General features: G+C 36.7%; 3 protein-coding genes and 1 long non-coding RNA gene across 6 annotated transcripts; 1 reads left to right on the forward strand and 3 right to left on the reverse strand.

Annotated features, from left to right (window-relative positions):
- Positions 1–6: 6 nt before the first annotated feature.
- Positions 7–10,782, forward strand: LOC145438514 (holocytochrome c-type synthase-like). 3 transcript variants are annotated; one of them, XM_080315849.1, is made up of 7 exons: positions 7–172; positions 6,555–6,651; positions 7,428–7,605; positions 8,661–8,747; positions 9,232–9,355; positions 10,440–10,676; positions 10,709–10,782. In XM_080315849.1, exons 1-6 carry the CDS (start codon positions 20–22, stop codon positions 10,665–10,667), a joined length of 867 nt encoding a protein of 288 aa, XP_080171975.1. In that variant the 5' UTR covers positions 7–19; the 3' UTR covers positions 10,668–10,676; positions 10,709–10,782. The 3 variants fall into 3 exon arrangements, with proteins under 3 accessions (XP_080171975.1, XP_080171974.1, XP_080171973.1); XM_080315848.1 differs by having other exon boundaries at positions 10,440–10,782; XM_080315847.1 differs by lacking the exons at positions 6,555–6,651; positions 7,428–7,605; positions 8,661–8,747; ... (1 more) ...; positions 10,440–10,676; positions 10,709–10,782 and adding exons at positions 556–652; positions 1,444–1,621; positions 2,445–2,531; positions 3,025–3,148; positions 4,208–4,538.
- LOC145438519 (uncharacterized) lies at positions 4,468–6,351 on the reverse strand. The gene is made up of 2 exons (XR_013914952.1): positions 6,259–6,351; positions 4,468–4,612 (listed from the first exon to the last, which is right to left on the reverse strand). It is a non-coding gene; the product is annotated as an uncharacterized LOC145438519 (long non-coding RNA).
- Positions 10,712–12,978, reverse strand: LOC145438518 (NADH dehydrogenase [ubiquinone] 1 beta subcomplex subunit 7-like). The gene is made up of 3 exons (XM_080315852.1): positions 12,841–12,978; positions 12,495–12,663; positions 10,712–10,856 (listed from the first exon to the last, which is right to left on the reverse strand). The coding sequence occupies exons 1-3, from the start codon at positions 12,950–12,952 to the stop codon at positions 10,775–10,777; spliced, it is 363 nt and encodes a 120-aa protein (XP_080171978.1). The 5' UTR covers positions 12,953–12,978; the 3' UTR covers positions 10,712–10,774.
- An 11-nt stretch (positions 12,979–12,989) lies between these two features.
- On the reverse strand, positions 12,990–15,254 carry LOC145438515 (acyl-coenzyme A diphosphatase FITM2-like). Its single transcript, XM_080315850.1, has one exon. The coding sequence runs from the start codon at positions 14,252–14,254 to the stop codon at positions 13,412–13,414; it is 843 nt and encodes a 280-aa protein (XP_080171976.1). The 5' UTR covers positions 14,255–15,254; the 3' UTR covers positions 12,990–13,411.
- Between the last annotated feature and the right edge of the window lie 929 nt (positions 15,255–16,183).

Consider the following 16,183-nt stretch of genomic DNA (forward strand, 5'->3'; position numbering starts at 1 on the left):
GTAAATCGATAGACATAAAATGGGAGGGGGTGAGTCCAAACAGGCAGAGGGACAAGCTCCGCCTAAACAGCTACCAACGGACTGTCAAATTCAGCAGAACAATGCAAACCCGCCCAGTGAATGCCCAATGCATGAAGGAAAACAAGCGTCTGATATTGATCCAACAAACATGGTAAGTGTGCTTTGGTAATCTGACTTGGACAACTATGTAGTTGCCCATGTCCAGTTCTAGCGAAAGGCCGATAATTTAATTTGTGAAATGTTTTTATACTCCCATTTCAATTTTAATCTTATATGATATGAACTGAATATGATTTTCGCTGGAAGTATAATTTAATTCAATTTCAAAGTTTTTGCAAAATCGATTATTCTAATCTAAATTGGAAGAGACTGCTTATCTATAGTTCTAAAATCTAATACAATTTCAAAGAAACTATAACTATAGGCTAGTTCTAATCTATTTAGGAAAAACTGTAGCTAGCTATCATTTTCATCTAATTTTGAAAATCTGTTGGAAGCATTATCATTTTGATTGAACATTTCACCAAATTTCAGATGCCACCCCCCAATCAGAGGCCTTCCCCCGATCAACCTTTTCAGCTTTCGACAGAACGGGTAGTTTCAACAATTCCTAAAGGAAATGCCGCTGAAGGTATGTCTGCTATTTATATTTTGGTTGGAAATTTCCCCAACTTGTTGCATCCAGAGCTGGTCAAAGCTTAGTGAACGTTGCTACAGGGGTAGAAGTTAGAAATAATGCCATGAACTTACTACTCAATTACAAGTAGTAGCCTATCTCCGTGACCGAGATTATTGCAAAATGTTTCAATTTTCGATAATATATTGATTAACATCAATGACGGCCAGTATCTCCGCTTTTTAAAGAATATTTCAATATTTTACTTCAGTAGGGCCTGTCAGCTACTGTCTTGGCCCTTCCAGAAACTATCTCATTATTCTACTTAGTAGAACATTGATGCTACTCAAGTAAGATAGTTGGGGACACTTTCAATCGCCAAAATTTCTTTCTACTCTAATCTGTGAAATGCTTCTAAACTATCATTTTGATTCTAATCTAATTTCTGGTTTGCCTGAAAATACTGCAGGATAACTCGCACTTATGAGAATGATCTATGTTTTGATACACATGAACTACACTTGATTAGATTTCCAAGTTTTTGCGAATTCTGTAATTCTAATCTAATTTAGTAAAAAAGGTTTAGCTATCATTCTAATTCTAAACTAATTTAAAAAAAACTGTAGCTGTAAGTATCATTTCAATATGATTTATAAAAAAACAAGCTATCATTCTAATTATAATCTAATTTATAAAACTGAGATTTTTCTAGTAGTCCAACTCTGCTCCTGTCCTCCTCCAGCCCTCTGAGTACATGGTAAAAGTAGAATTACTTTTGTTATTAACCGTCTTTGGTTACACTACAGGGGAACGATGGGTGTATCCTTCCGAGCAGATGTTCTGGAATGCGATGCTTCGAAAAGGTTGGCGTTGGAAAGACGACGAGCCGTGTCCGAGTGATTTGGAAAATATCGTCTCTATACACAACGCAAATAACGAGCAAGCTTGGAGGGAGGTCTTGAAATGGGAGGCTTTCCACGCCAAGTGAGCAGAGTTGGTCAACTAGATAATTCTAGTTGTCGAATTACAATAATTAGAACAAAATGCCGGTAATTAAATTTTAATCTGACTTATGAAATGTTTTATGCTCTCAATTTCATCTAATTACTGGTTTTCCTTAAAATGCTACAGGGGAAGTGTATCATGAATGCGAAACGAGCCAAGCTTGCTGTACAGACAGACATTTGCCACCCATGTGCTTCTGACAATGAACTATGATTGGAATCTAATTTTGATAAAAAAGAGTTATAATTCTAATTTAGTTTGGAAAATTGTGTAGTTATCCTTCTTATCAAATTTATGAAATAAATCGAGCTATAATTCTAAATCTAATCTAATTTAGAGAAAACTAGCTATCATTCAAATTGAATCTGGAAAAAAACTGTTTCGCTATCATTCTAATTGTAATCTAATTTGGATAAAAAATATTGTTATAATTCTAATTTAATATGGAAAAATTGTGTAGCTATCCTAATCTAATTTGAAAATTAAATCAAGCTATGATTCTAAAGCTAATCTAATTTAAAGAAAACTGTAGCTACGGTATCATTCTAATTGTAATCTAATTAGGATTAAAAAAATGGTTATAATTTCAATTTGTGAAATCTGTGTAGCCATCATTCTAATCTAATTTGGAAAATAAATCAAGCTACAATTCTAATTGTAATCTAATTTGGATAAAAAAAAACTGTAGCTATCATTCTAATTCTGATCAAATGTGAAAAACGTACCTTTCCTTCTAAATCTTATTTTAAAAAACTGGTGATGTTCCATTTCGACTTGGTCTTGACTGAAACGATTCATTCAGAGAATGTCCATGCGGGCCCAAACTCGTCAAATTCGGGGGGAAGGCGAAAGATTTTTCACCCAGAGCGAGGATAAGAAACTGGATGGGGTAAGCACCGAGGTTGTCAATAGTATGGCTGTGAAATGATTCGAGTGCCTGAATCTGAATGGAATATTAATTCTAATGATTCGAGTAGTTAGAGATGATTGTTTCAATACGGTACGTTAAAAGTAAGCTCCTTCCCACTAAGAGTTAATTTATGAACGGGCATTGAAGTTTCAATACTGTGGCCATGATTAACTTTGAAACAATGTGATAAACACAGGCATGGCCAATCTGCAGCACATAAAAGTGAAAATTTTGCAAAGTTTGAAAAACGGATTTAAAAATTTGAAAACTGGACGTAATGGCTACTGTGATTCCACCGTGTCGATTGGCAGAAGCGTAAGTAGCGTAAATACGTCACTATTTGAGCAAGTATTGCGAGAAGGGTCAACTTAATTGAACGCTCTGAAAAGTAGTTCTATAGTACTTGACCACCTGTGGCTGAGCTCTGTATTGTTCTAATGTTAATCGAGATTTTTTATTCGACTTTGTTTAGTTACGAGCTTCCATTCGACCGTCACGATTGGGTCGTTGATCGGTGCGGAAAAGAGGTTCGATACATCATCGATTACTACGACGGGGGAGCCGTCGATCCTGAAAGCTTTCAATTTACTATCCTTGTGAGTTGAACTTGTCCTTTTCCTTCATACACCTCCAATCTGCCATACATGTACCGTAATTTGTGAAGGTCTGCCCCGGAACTGTTGTTCATCTATTTGAGTAAACGTGTTTGGAGTGAGAAAAAATGACTATATCATGAATTTGTGTCCTGCGGTATCGCTCAGAGTTTCACAGAAACGAGTTGAACCTGACTGCAACTCTATACTGAACGGTATACACTATGACTTGGACTTAGGCTTGTCTTGGTGGCAGTGTTGGGATGACTCGAGTCACCTTTTTCGTATGACTTGACTCGAGTCACTTTGCTAAAATGACTTGACTTGGCGCATCAAAAATGTGGATTGACTCGTGACTCTAATCAAAATTCACGAGGCAATTTCAAGTCATCAAGTATAATCGGTTTCGATAAAAATCACTGTATCTTGCATTTGTTCGGATTGTTCGTAAAACGATGTTGTAACCTGTGAGAGCGACCAATCATTCAATGATCATGCGTTTTACTGAGCCTCTCTCACAAATATATTGATCGCAAGCGAAGTGATCGAAGCTTACGTTTTCGTAGAGTAGTATAGTTAAGTAATTTTATAGCAAAATGTATATTTCTGTTCTCCGTTCTTACCTCCAAACTTCATGCTTTATTGAAATTGAATTCGATTATAGTTTATATCGTCCTCAACCGTTAGCGCGGGCTCGAATTGTATATCAATTTGTAAATGGGTAACGTATTGCATTTACTCAATTCGTTTCTCATTCTCTATTTTGACTGGTATGCTAATCATATGTGAGCGACACACCGCCTTCTTGCATGTATATTTAACTCTATATTTGTTCATCGGTTCAAAATCAATGACCACTCAATCTGTATTTCAGACAGCTAGCAAAATGTCATGACGTAGTATACCTCATACTTTGAAAAGGCAACTTGACTTGACACTTGACTTGACTCGAGTCAAAATGTGCAATGACTCGTGACTCAAAGGTAGTGATTTGATCCCAACACTGTTTGGTGGTGAATTAAAAATGACTGGAGTCGAAATCCTAATGTCTACCTTTTTCAGGACGTCCGACCCGCAATTGACTCTTTCACTGCTGTCTGGGACAGATCAAAAGCGTGGTACATGCGCTTAACCAATTTCGGAGCTCAAAGTTCAATGATCGAGAAAACAACGAAAGTCGTCCATTCCGGTATTCCGCAAGAGACGGAACCGCGAACCCACACTGTGAAGTCACAAATGACAAGCCAAGGCGATATACCCCCAGAGTGCCCCATGCACGCAAAATCATAATAACTGTCTAGCGCTGTTTGTTTGGACGCGAATTTGCATGAAAGAAAGTGTTTAAATCCTATATTTCGAAATTGAGTGAAAAAAAATAAAACATGTCAAGCGGTTTCTGTTGCCTGTTGTCGGTCGCGTCTCATCAGCCTTCGGACTCTCTCATATTCTTTCATTCGATGCAATTCACTGAAATAGACACAAGTGTTTTAATCAGCGCTACAGTAGGCTATATCTATATCGTGACCAGGGTTGGGCACGATATTTTGAGATCATATTCAATGATAAGAGGAGTGAGAGAAGAAATTGTACTCCCCTTGCCACTAGTCAATAATAGTCCCGATACTATCTTCCACTTGGGAAAGATGTAAATCTCAATTAGTCATCACAGTATGTAGTACAAAGCTATGCACGCAAATTTGAGTGGACATATCATCTTTTAATGCCTGCTGTATCTTATCCAGACTAGAAAAATTTTCAGTTTATCCAAAATAGATTAAAATTAGAATGACTGAATTAACAAAAAATTTCGGACTGGAAAAAAATACAACAAAAATCAAGTTCACTTCGTATCAAATCACAGTTCATCTAAACAAGCATGAGAATGACTAATGCAGACAGGCCAGATCTGGGTTTCTATCCTTGAAATCTAGAGACAGTTGACACTCCCAACAAGTTAGTTCTTCAATGTTCATTAGCACATTCGAATATAGTCATAGAATCTTCCACAGAGATGGAGAATGGCATTGTTTTGAGTACTGGCATCGCGCACCTATTGTTTTATAGCAATGCGCCGAGAGGAAAACAACAGGTTTGGGGGGATTTGCGAGCCAAATTTATCGCATGAACTGTGGGAATCTTAATATCAAGGGCTACAACTTAATTCTATGACTGTATGACAGTAATTAATGACTGTCAGTTTCCACTTTCACAGCTACTACATAGAAATTTGAGCGAAATATAGGATCTGGGTCTATTTAGCGCCCAGATCTGGGTTTTTCCGAAATATCCCAGTGGCCTCCCCTCCCAGGGCTATTGTCTGCACAGTAGTGGTGTTCAAAAATAATTTTTTTTTCAAATTGTACTGGCTACTTGATAATATTGTTAAGTTACCTAATTAAAGGCTACACACCAAATTTGGTTCAATTCCAACGAGTACCAGCATTGCTACAAGAGAAGAAAGTTATTTATCTATTGCCGGATATTAATATTCGGGTTCATTTCAATATGAATATACTATTCAATTGTATATTTAAGTTCTGTACCTCCAAGAAGCTATTCAAGTATTACCGTATACAAAAATAAATAAATAAAATTTCAAAATCTTCTGTTCACCCCATGAAATTGTTAGGTTGTCTATAGAAACGATGCTCACCAAATTTGGCTCGATTTCAACCAGTAGGAGTGGAGTTATTGTAGTTGAAAAATTTGGATTTGAATAAAATAGTATTTACGGTAGCAAATTCTTTAATTATTTATTAGAGTTCTGCCTATGATTTGAAATCTCAAATTTTGAACACCAATAACTTCGTTACTTCTGGCTCGAATCGAGTCAAATTTGTTGTGCATCGTTTTTTTAGACAATGTAACAATTTCATGGGGTAGCCAATAAAATTTGAAAAAAGTTATATTTCATTTTTATTAAATAAATTAAAAACTTTTTCTCTTATAGCAATGCCACAATTGGTTGGAATTGTGCCAAAATTTGGTGTGCAGTGTCTTTTTTAGGTAATCTAACACTTTTATCTAGTAGCCAGTACAATTTGAAAGAAAAAGTGTACACACAGCAAGCTTGACTTGTTTCACACAGTAGCCTGACATGAAAGAATACTAACTCTTCTATAGTGCAGTGAGAGTAGTCATGCATGATGCCGAGGCAAGGGCCGTATCGCGGAAAATTCTCTCGGATGCAATTCAATTTCAAAGTTTTTGCAAAATCGATTATTCTAATCTAAATTGGAAGAGACTGCTTATCTATAGTTCTAAAATCTAATACAATTTCAAAGAAACTATAACTATAGGCTAGTTCTAATCTATTTAGGAAAAACTGTAGCTAGCTATCATTTTCATCTAATTTTGAAAATCTGTAGGAAGCATTATCATTTTGATTGAACATTTCACCAAATTTCAGATGCCACCCCCCAATCAGAGGCCTTCCCCTGATCAACCTTTTCAGCTTTCGACAGAACGGGTAGTTTCAACAATTCCTAAAGGAAATGCCGCTGAAGGTATGTCTGCTATTTATATTTTGTGATGAAATTTCCCCAACTTGTTGCATCCAGAGCTGGTCAGAGTAGTGAGCGGTGCTACAGGAGTAGAAGTGGAAATAATGCCATGAATTTACTACTCAATTACAAGTAGTAGCGTATCTACGTGATTATTGCAAAATGTTGATTGTCGATAATATATTGATTAACATCAATGACGGCCAGTATCTCTGCTTTTTGAAGAATATTTCATTATTTTACTTCAGTAGGGCCTGTCAGCTACTGTCTTAGCCCTTCCGGAAACTATCTCATTATTATACTTAGTAGAACATTGATGCTACTCAAGTAAGATAGTTGGGGACACTGTCAATCGTAAAAATTTGTTTCTAATCTAATCTGTGAAATGCTTCTAAACTATCCTTTTGATTCTAACCTAATTTCTGGTTTGCCTGAAAATGCTGCAGGATAACTCGCGCTTATGAGAATGGTCTATGTATTGATACATATGAACTACACTTGATTAGATTTGCAAGTTTTTGCGAATTCTGTAATTCTAATCTAATTTAGAAAAAAAGGTTTAGCTATCATTCTAATTCTAATCTAATTTGAAAAAAACTGTAGCTGTAAGTCTCATTTCAATATGATTTATAAAAAAACAAGCTATCATTCTAATTATAATCTAATTTATAAAACTGAGAATTTTCTAGTAGTCCAACTCTGCTCCAAGGCAAAGCCTTCTGAGTACTTGGTAAAAGTAGAATTACTTTTGTTATTAACCGTCTTTGGTTACACTACAGGGGAACGATGGGTGTATCCTTCCGAGCAGATGTTCTGGAACGCGATGCTTCGAAAAGGTTGGCGTTGGAAAGACGACGAGCCGTGTCCGAGTGATTTGGAAAATATCGTCTCGATACACAACGCAAATAACGAGCAAGCTTGGAGGGAGGTCTTGAAATGGGAGGCTTTCCACGCCAAGTGAGCAGAGTTGGTCAACTAGATAATTCTAGTTGTGGAATTACACTAATTAGAACGAAATGCCGGTAAATAAATTTTAATCTGACTTATGAAATGTTTTATGCTCTCAATTTCATCGAATTACTGGTTTTCCTGAAAATGCTACAGGAGAAGTGTATCATGCGAAACGAGCCAAGCTTGCTGTACAGACAGACATTTGCCACCCATGTGCTACTGGCAATGAGCTATGATTGGATACGAAGTGAACTTCATTTTTGTTGTATCTTTTGCAAATTCAGTAATTCTAATTCTAATCTAATTTAGAAGAAACTGTAGCTATCATTCTAATTGAATCTGGAAAAACTGGCTCGCTATCATTCTAATTGTGATCTAATTAAGATAAAAATATAGTTATAATTCTAATTTAATTTGTAAAATCTGTGTAGCTATCATTCTAATCTAATTTGGAAAATGAATAAATCTATAATTCAAATTGGAATCTAATTTTGATAAAAAAGAGTTATAATTCTAATTTAGTTTGGAAAATTGTGTAGTTCTTATCAAATTTATGAAATAAATCGAGCTATAATTCTAAATCTAATCTAATTTAGAGAAAACTAGCTATCATTCAAATTAAATCTGGAAAAAAACTGTTCCGCTATCATTCTAATTGTAATCTAATTTGGATAAAAAATATTGTTATAATTCTAATTTAATATGGAAAAATTGTGTAGCTATCCTAATCTAATTTGAAAATTAAATCAAGCTATGATTCTAAATCTAATCTAATTTAAAGAAAACTGTAGCTACGGTATCATTCTAATTGTAATCTAATTAGGATGAAAAAAATGGTTATAATTTCAATTTGTGAAATCTGTGTAGCCATCATTCTAATCTAATTTGAAAAATAAATCAAGCTACAATTCTAATTGTAATCTAATTTGGATAAAAAAAAACTGTAGCTATCATTCTAATTCTGATCAAATGTGAAAAACGTACCTTTCCTTCTAAATCTTATTTTAAAAAACTGGTGATGTCCCATTTCGACTTGGTCTTGACTGAAACGATTCATTCAGAGAATGTCCATGCGGGCCCAAACTCGTCAAATTCGGGGGGAAGGCGAAAGATTTTTCACCCAGAGCGAGGATAAGAAACTGGATGGGGTAAGCACCGAGGTTGTCAGTAGTATGGCTGTGAAATGATTCGCGTACCTCAATCTGAATGGAATATTAATTCTAATGATTCGAGTAGTTAGAGATGATTGTTTCAATACGGTACGTTAAAAGTAAGCTCCTTCCCACTAAGAGTTAATTTATTGACGGGCATTGAAGTTTCAATACTGTGGCCATGATTAACTTTGAAACAATGTGATAAACACAGGCATGGCCAATCTGCGGCACATAAAAGTGAAAATTTTGCAAAGTTTGAAAAATGGATTTAAAAATTTGAAAACTGGACGTAATGGCTACTGTGATTCCACCGTGTCGATTGGCAGAAGCGTAAATACGTCACTATTTGAGCAAGTATTGCGAGAAGGGTCAACTTAATTGAACGCTCTGAAAAGTAGTTCTATAGTACTTGACCACCTGTGGCTGAGCTCCGTATTGTTCTAATGTTAATCGAGATTTTTTATTCGACTTTGTTTAGTTACGAGCTTCCATTCGACCGTCACGATTGGGTCGTTGATCGGTGCGGAAAAGAGGTTCGATACATCATCGATTACTACGACGGGGGAGCCGTTGATCCTGAAAGCTTTCAATTTACTATCCTTGTGAGTTGAACTTGTCCTTTTCCTTCATACACCTCCAATCTTCCGTACATGTACCGTAATTTGTGAAGGTCTGCCCCGGAACTGTTGTTTATCTATTTGAGTAAACGTGTTTGGAGTGAGAAAAAATGACTATATCATGAATTTGTGTCCTGCGGTATAGCTCAGAGTTTCACAGAAACGAGTTGAACCTGACTGCAACTCTATACTGAACGGTATACACTATGACTTGGACTTAGGCTTGTCTTGGTGGCAGTGTTGGGATGACTCGAGTCACCTTTTTTGTATGACTTGACTTGACTCGAGTCACTTTGCTAAAATGGCTTGACTTGGCGCATCAAAAATGTGGATTGACTCGTGACTCTAATCAAAATTCACGTATCAAGTATAATCGGTTTCGATAAAAATCACTGTATCTTGCATTTGTTCGGATTGTTCGTAAAACGCTGTTGTAACCTGTGAGAGCGACCAATCATTCAATGATCTATGCGTTTTACTGAGCCTCCGTTGTTCTCTCACAAATATATTGATCGCAAGCGAAGTGATCGAAGCTTACAGCTTACGTTTTCGTAGAGTAGTATAGTTAAGTAATTTTATAGCAAAATGTACATTTCTGTTCTCCGTTCTTACCTCCAAACTTCTTGTTTTATTGAAATCGAATATAGTTTATATCGTCCTCAACCGCTAGCGCGGGCTCGAATTGTATCATATCAATTTGTAAATTTGCATCTACTCAATTCGTTTCTCATTCTCTATTTTGGCTGGTGACTACAAACTGACGCTATGCTAATCATATGTGAGCGACACACCGCCTTCTTGCATGTATATTTAACTCTATATTCGTTCATCGGTTCAAAATCAATGACCACTCAATCTGTATTTCAGACAGCTAGCAAAATGTCATGACGTAGTATACCTCATACTTTGAAAAGGCAACTTGACTTGAAATGTGACTTGACACTTGACTTGACTCGAGTCAAAATGTGCAATGACTCGTGACTCGAAGGTAGTGATTTGATCCCAACACTGTTTGGTGGTGAATTAAAAATGACTGGAGTCGAAATCCTAATGTCTACACCTTTTTCAGGACGTCCGACCCGCAATTGACTCTTTCACTGCTGTCTGGGACAGATCAAAAGCGTGGTACATGCGCTTAACCAATTTTGGAGCTCAAAGTTCAATGATCGAGAAAACAACGAAAGTCGTCCATTCCGGTATTCCGCAAGAGACGGAACCGCGAACCCACACTGTGAAGTCACAAATGACAAGCCAAGGCGATATACCCCCAGAGTGCCCCATGCACGCAAAATCATAATAACTGTCTGAATTTGTTTCTAGCGCTGTTTGTTTGGACGCGAATTTGCATGAAAGAAAGTGTTTAAATCCTATATTTCGAAATTGAGTGAAAAAAAATAAAACATGTCAAGCGGTTTCTGTTGCCTGTTGTCGGTCGCGTCTCATCAGCCTTCGGACTCTCTCATATTCTTTCATTCGATGCAATTCACTGAAATAGATACAAGTGTTTTAATCAGCGCTACAGTAGGCTATATCTATATCGTGACCAGGGTTGGGCACGATATTTTGAAATCAAATTCAATGATAAGAGGAGTGAGAGAAGAAATTGTACTCCCCTTGCCACTAGTCAATAATAGTCCCGATACTATCTTCCACTTGAGAAAGATGTAAATCTCAATTGGTCATCACAGTATGTAGTACAAAGCTATGCACGCAAATTTGAGTGGACATATCATCTTTTAATGCCTGCTGTACCTTATCCAGACTAGAAAAATTTTCAGTTTATCCAAAATAGATTAAAATTAGAATGACTGAATTAACAAAAAATTTCGGACTGGAAAAAAATACAACAAAAATCAAGTTCACTTCGTATCAAATCACAGTTCATCTAAACAAGCATGAGAATGACTAATGCAGACAGGCCAGATCTGGGTTTCTATCCTTGAAATCTAGAGACAGTTGACACTCCCAACAAGTTAGTTCTTCAATGTTCATCAGCACATTCGAATATAGTCATAGAATCTTCCACAGAGATGGAGAATGGCATTGTTTTGAGTACTGGCATCGCGCACCTATTGTTTTATAGCAATGCGCCGAGAGGAAAACAACAGGTTTGGGGGGATTTGCGAGCCAAATTTATCGCATGAACTGTGGGAATCTTAATATCAAGGGCTACAACTTAATTCTATGACTGTATGACAGTAATTAATGACTGTCAGTTTCCACTTTCACAGCTACTACATAGAAATTTGAGCGAAATATAGGATCTGGGTCTATTTAGCGCCCAGATCTGGGTTTTTCCGAAATATCCCAGTGGCCTCCCCTCCCAGGGCTATTGTCTGCACAGTAGTGGTGTTCAAAAATAATTTTTTTTTCAAATTGTACTGGCTACTTGATAATATTGTTAAGTTACCTAATTAAAGGCTACACACCAAATTTGGTTCAATTCCAACGAGTACCAGCATTGCTACAAGAGAAGAAAGTTATTTATCTATTGCCGGATATTAATATTCGGGTTCATTTCAATATGAATATACTATTCAACTGTATATTGCAGTTCCACACCTCCAAGAAGCTATTCAAGTATTACCGTATACAAAAATAAAAATTCAAAATCTTCTGTTCACCCCATGAAATTGTTAGGTTGTCTACAGAAACGATGCTCACCAAATTTGGCTCGATTCCAACCAGTAGAAGTGGAGTTATTGTAGTTGAAAAATTTGGATTTGAATAGAATAGTATTTAAGGTAGCAAATTCTTTAATTATTTATTATAGTTCTGCCTATGATTTGAAATCTCAATTTGAAAACCAATAACTTAGTTACTTCTGGCTCGAATCGAGTCAAATTTGTTGTGCATCGTTTTTTTTTAGACAATGTAACAATTTCATGGGGTAGCCAATAAAATTTGAAAAAAGTTATATTTTATTTTTATTAAATAAATCAAAAACTTTTTCTCTTATAGCAATGCCACAATTGGTTGGAATTGTGCCAAAATTTGGTGTGCAGTGTCTTTTTTAGGTAATCTAACACTTTTATCTAGTAGCCAGTACAATTTGAAAGAAAAAGTGTACACACAGCAAGCTTGACTTGTTTCACACAGTAGCCTGACATGAAGGAATACTAACTCTTCTATAGTGCAGTGAGAGTAGTCATGCATGATGCCGAGGCAAGGGCCGTATCGCGGAAAATTCTCTCGGATGCACTTCCTGTAGGCCATGAAATGATGGGCGCAGTAATCGCGGCGGTCACGAGGCAGCATTGCTAGGTCCATCTCTTCTGTCGTTACTTTCATCTCTAAAGAATATATGAAGAATGATTGAATTCAGACTTGTACTAAACACCCATCTAGTTGGTCCATTAACTACTGGGATTTCGAGTAGTTTTAGTGGCGGATTTTTAAAAAACGAGTAGTTCTTGTTCTAGTTGTGAGATATAAAAAGTAACTGGTTCTAGTTCTGGGATAAATCCTACCTCTCACTTCTCTTCCTTCATTGAAACTATCGCGATACTTTTCATACATCTCTGGTTTATTGATGGGTTCCTCAGCCAAATTTCGGCCAAACCCTTCCATCGCGGCACCCATCCTGAGATCACGTTTGGAGCTTAGGGTTATTATCAAATCTGTTGAAAACAAAATTCATTCTTCCTAGAGCGGCTTCAATATTAGTCACCTAATCACTACTTTAGCAGCAATAATTTATAAATAGCAGCTCGGGTTGGGCACAATGATTTGAGTACTTGAATCTGACACGAGTATTAATTCTAATCATTCGAGTCCAAGTAGCGAGAGATGAAATGATACGCTCCTTGTCACTAACAGTTATAATTTACCAAATTACAAAATGCAATGAAATTGGTATTATGGAAAATACCACATATATTGTAATGATATAGAACTGGCATTATATTTTCTGTGGTCCACATCAATTATATTGTCGAGAAATTGATTCGAAGACTAAAACTCGATTCAGGATCGAATCACTCAGGTAATCGATTCTACCCAACCCTTAGTTTTGGTACGATACTGAAATTTGATGAATTGTCAACAGTTCTTTTTGACACTTTTCTTGTTATCATCGCAAATTATTCCACGTATCGGGCCATAACCCGGGTAAATTGGAAATACTGAATTATTAAATAAGCCGTCATATGTAGCGATCCAACTTATGATTGCAAACAGAGTCCCGAAAGCTTTACTCATAAAAGTGTGGAAATACAGACAGGTATTGACCAACGAAAACATCCACAATAATTCCAACGCGCAGTTGGCGCAGAATAAGATTTCGACGGCTTTCCGCGTTCGTTTTTGTCGCGATTTCACTCTTTCCAGCAACTTTGTTTGATTCATGAGATGTCTCGCGGCTTCTGTTGTAATATTCCTCCATTTCTGCGCGATGCGCAGCTCCGAGGTTATCATCAACGATGTATAGCAGAGTATGAATGCATGGCCGGAGATATCCCATCCTGTCCACTGATATTTTTTTCCAAGGCATGTCGATCGGTCGGTAATATTCAAAGCAGGATTTCTTAACGAATCGTAACACATTCCAAAATTGTTTTGAACAGTGTGGAAGATACACACAGTCCAGAAATACCAAAATCCTGTACAAATCATCAACCGTACGAACACTGCAAAGATTCCGCGCTTCAAGCTTTCAGAGTAAACGTAGCTGGTTAAAATCATGTAAGGGGTTAAAAAACTCAAAGTCCATCCCCAGCTCCATTTTGCGAGATAGCGGTTCACAAAATTCCCTTTTTGTCCAAAATATTGCGCAGGAAAAGTAGCCAGGTTTGGCAAGGCCGATAGTCCCAACACTCCGAGCCATAGCAAAAGAATCTTTGCGTTTGTGTGTATCAAGTAATACTTAGTTAAGATGTTATACATATCAGCAAAATTCTGACGAGGAGGTATAGGTTATCAACAGAAAGTGCACAGAAAAAATCATATTTTCACAAAGAATAGCTCGAATTGCTATTGTACGGTAGTTGAATCGATTCGACCTACCATATTTCCTATCTTGCATACGATAACATGGTAGCCTATGGAATGGAATGAATCATAAAGTAAAATCAATCTACAATATTATACTCATTTTTGACAGATAACACACAGATTTTTGGACAAACAAAGATCTCGCATCAGGTCATGTTAATATTGATCGGATAACCGAGGACGACATGGTTTTTTTCATAGTCAATTCTCTATTTATACGCAGTGTAAAAGTAGAAAAAGCTATACGATTTACTTCCTAGTCCTACCAAGTGAAATCTTTAGGGGGTTAATACAGTGATTTGGGCTTATAAGGGGTATACGTATCTTCTGGACTAGAGTCAATCTGGCAAAATTTATGTGATATTAATATTTAGGAATCTTTAAAAACCGAGAAACGTCTCCTAGATGTTCTGCCAAATTTCTTTTCCATTTTGTTGACTAAAGTAATCATTGTGAAATCAAGGCCTGGTATCATAAGATATACCATGTCTTCAGTACCAGTAGTGTCAGCCGCATTTTGCAGATATTTCATCGGTCAGCATCAGCATATAATTTGTATAGCGTGACGGTGACGTGACTTCATGTCTCATCTCATTACCATAAGAGGACTGGATAAAATGATATGAATCTGTGAGACATTATTCTTAAAAGTACTGAAATAATACGCTCCTGGCCACTAAGAGTTGATTTAGCAACGAAAATTATAGCTTCGGTACTATTTTTCAGTTTTTCACTGTGTGAATGGAAAGCTCGCATACCTCGACTGGTCGCATCGCATTATACGAAACATGCAGTACAAAGCTAAGCACGTTAGTTGAAATGACATATCTATGATCAACTCACATCATTGTCACAAAGTGCAATGAAATGGTATGATCGAAAAAGACCATGATCCGTGAGACTCGCATTATATCCTCGGCAACTGCCAGACAGCAATCGTGCAGAGGACGCAAAGTGACCGACGACCACAGAATCAAAATCACTGAACTATAGCGACGACGATGGAAACGTTTGCCCGACCGAATGCAAAGCTAGCAAAGTCATCATAATAACCAGGGTTGCCATACCGTCCTTATTTATAACATCTGTCCTTATTTTGAGGGGTCAGGTCTTAGAAAACTCAACTGTCCTTATTTCTAAGAAATTTCCTTATTTTCGACTTGCGTCCTTATTTTGTCTTATTCTCAACAACTCGGATCGTTTTCCGCTGGTATCTGTGTTTCAAATTATTTTAAAATTTTGCTGTTGCGTCGAGATTTCATAAATGAAAGGAACTCCCGTGGAATACACACTACATGATTTGGCTTCTAACTGGTGAGATAGTTAGAGCAGTGAGTGATCGTATAGCACGACACATGTCACCTTTTTTTGTCAACTGTCCTCTTATATTATATTATTTTACTTTTCATTCAGTGTGCACTGTGCATTCCTCCTATTCTACAACGGCCAGTCCAGGTGGGTGTCTGATTTTCGAGACTGCTCCAAGTGGTTTCGACACCTTCATATCTTTCATTGTATGTGGTGGTGAAATGATGAAATGTTTAGCAATAAATTGAATTGAATTAAAATCCGAGTTACAATTAAAGGTAAACCTAGACCTGAGCTGTCGTGAGATCCATGAAGCACTTTCTAATAACGAGGAGTTGCTGGAACATATTATTATTTCTGGCGCAAAGTATGGAATGTGATATGCCGTACAAAAATGTGTAGGCTATGTACAAAAATTCATTTTTAATTCTAATATAATTTTTCAACTGTCCTTATTTTTGGATCCATGGGTATGGCAACCCTGATCATAACTTTGCGTACCCGAAAGAATAT

This window comes from Botryllus schlosseri, chromosome 5 (genome assembly GCF_051294905.1).
Source record: "Botryllus schlosseri isolate E-star chromosome 5, Bs_hap1, whole genome shotgun sequence".
NCBI classification, from domain to species: domain Eukaryota; kingdom Metazoa; phylum Chordata; class Ascidiacea; order Stolidobranchia; family Styelidae; genus Botryllus; species Botryllus schlosseri.

Bases quoted from the DNA above. Each gene is read 5' to 3' on its own strand.
- LOC145438518 (XM_080315852.1), bottom strand. From the start codon at position 12,952: ATGGGTGCCGCGATGGAAGGGTTTGGCCGAAATTTGGCTGAGGAACCC. The intron at 12,664-12,840 runs GTAGGATTTATC...TATATTCTTTAG, and splicing joins TGAAGGAAGAGAAGTGAGAG to AGATGAAAGTAACGACAGAA. The intron at 10,857-12,494 runs GTTAGTATTCCT...TATCTATTTCAG, and splicing joins TCTCACTGCACTATAGAAGA to TGAATTGCATCGAATGAAAG.
- LOC145438515 (XM_080315850.1), bottom strand. From the start codon at position 14,254: ATGTATAACATCTTAACTAAGTATTACTTGATACACACAAACGCAAAG.
- LOC145438514 (XM_080315848.1), top strand. From the start codon at position 20: ATGGGAGGGGGTGAGTCCAAACAGGCAGAGGGACAAGCTCCGCCTAAA. The intron at 173-6,554 runs GTAAGTGTGCTT...ACCAAATTTCAG, and splicing joins ATATTGATCCAACAAACATG to ATGCCACCCCCCAATCAGAG. The intron at 8,748-9,231 runs GTAAGCACCGAG...GACTTTGTTTAG, and splicing joins AGGATAAGAAACTGGATGGG to TTACGAGCTTCCATTCGACC.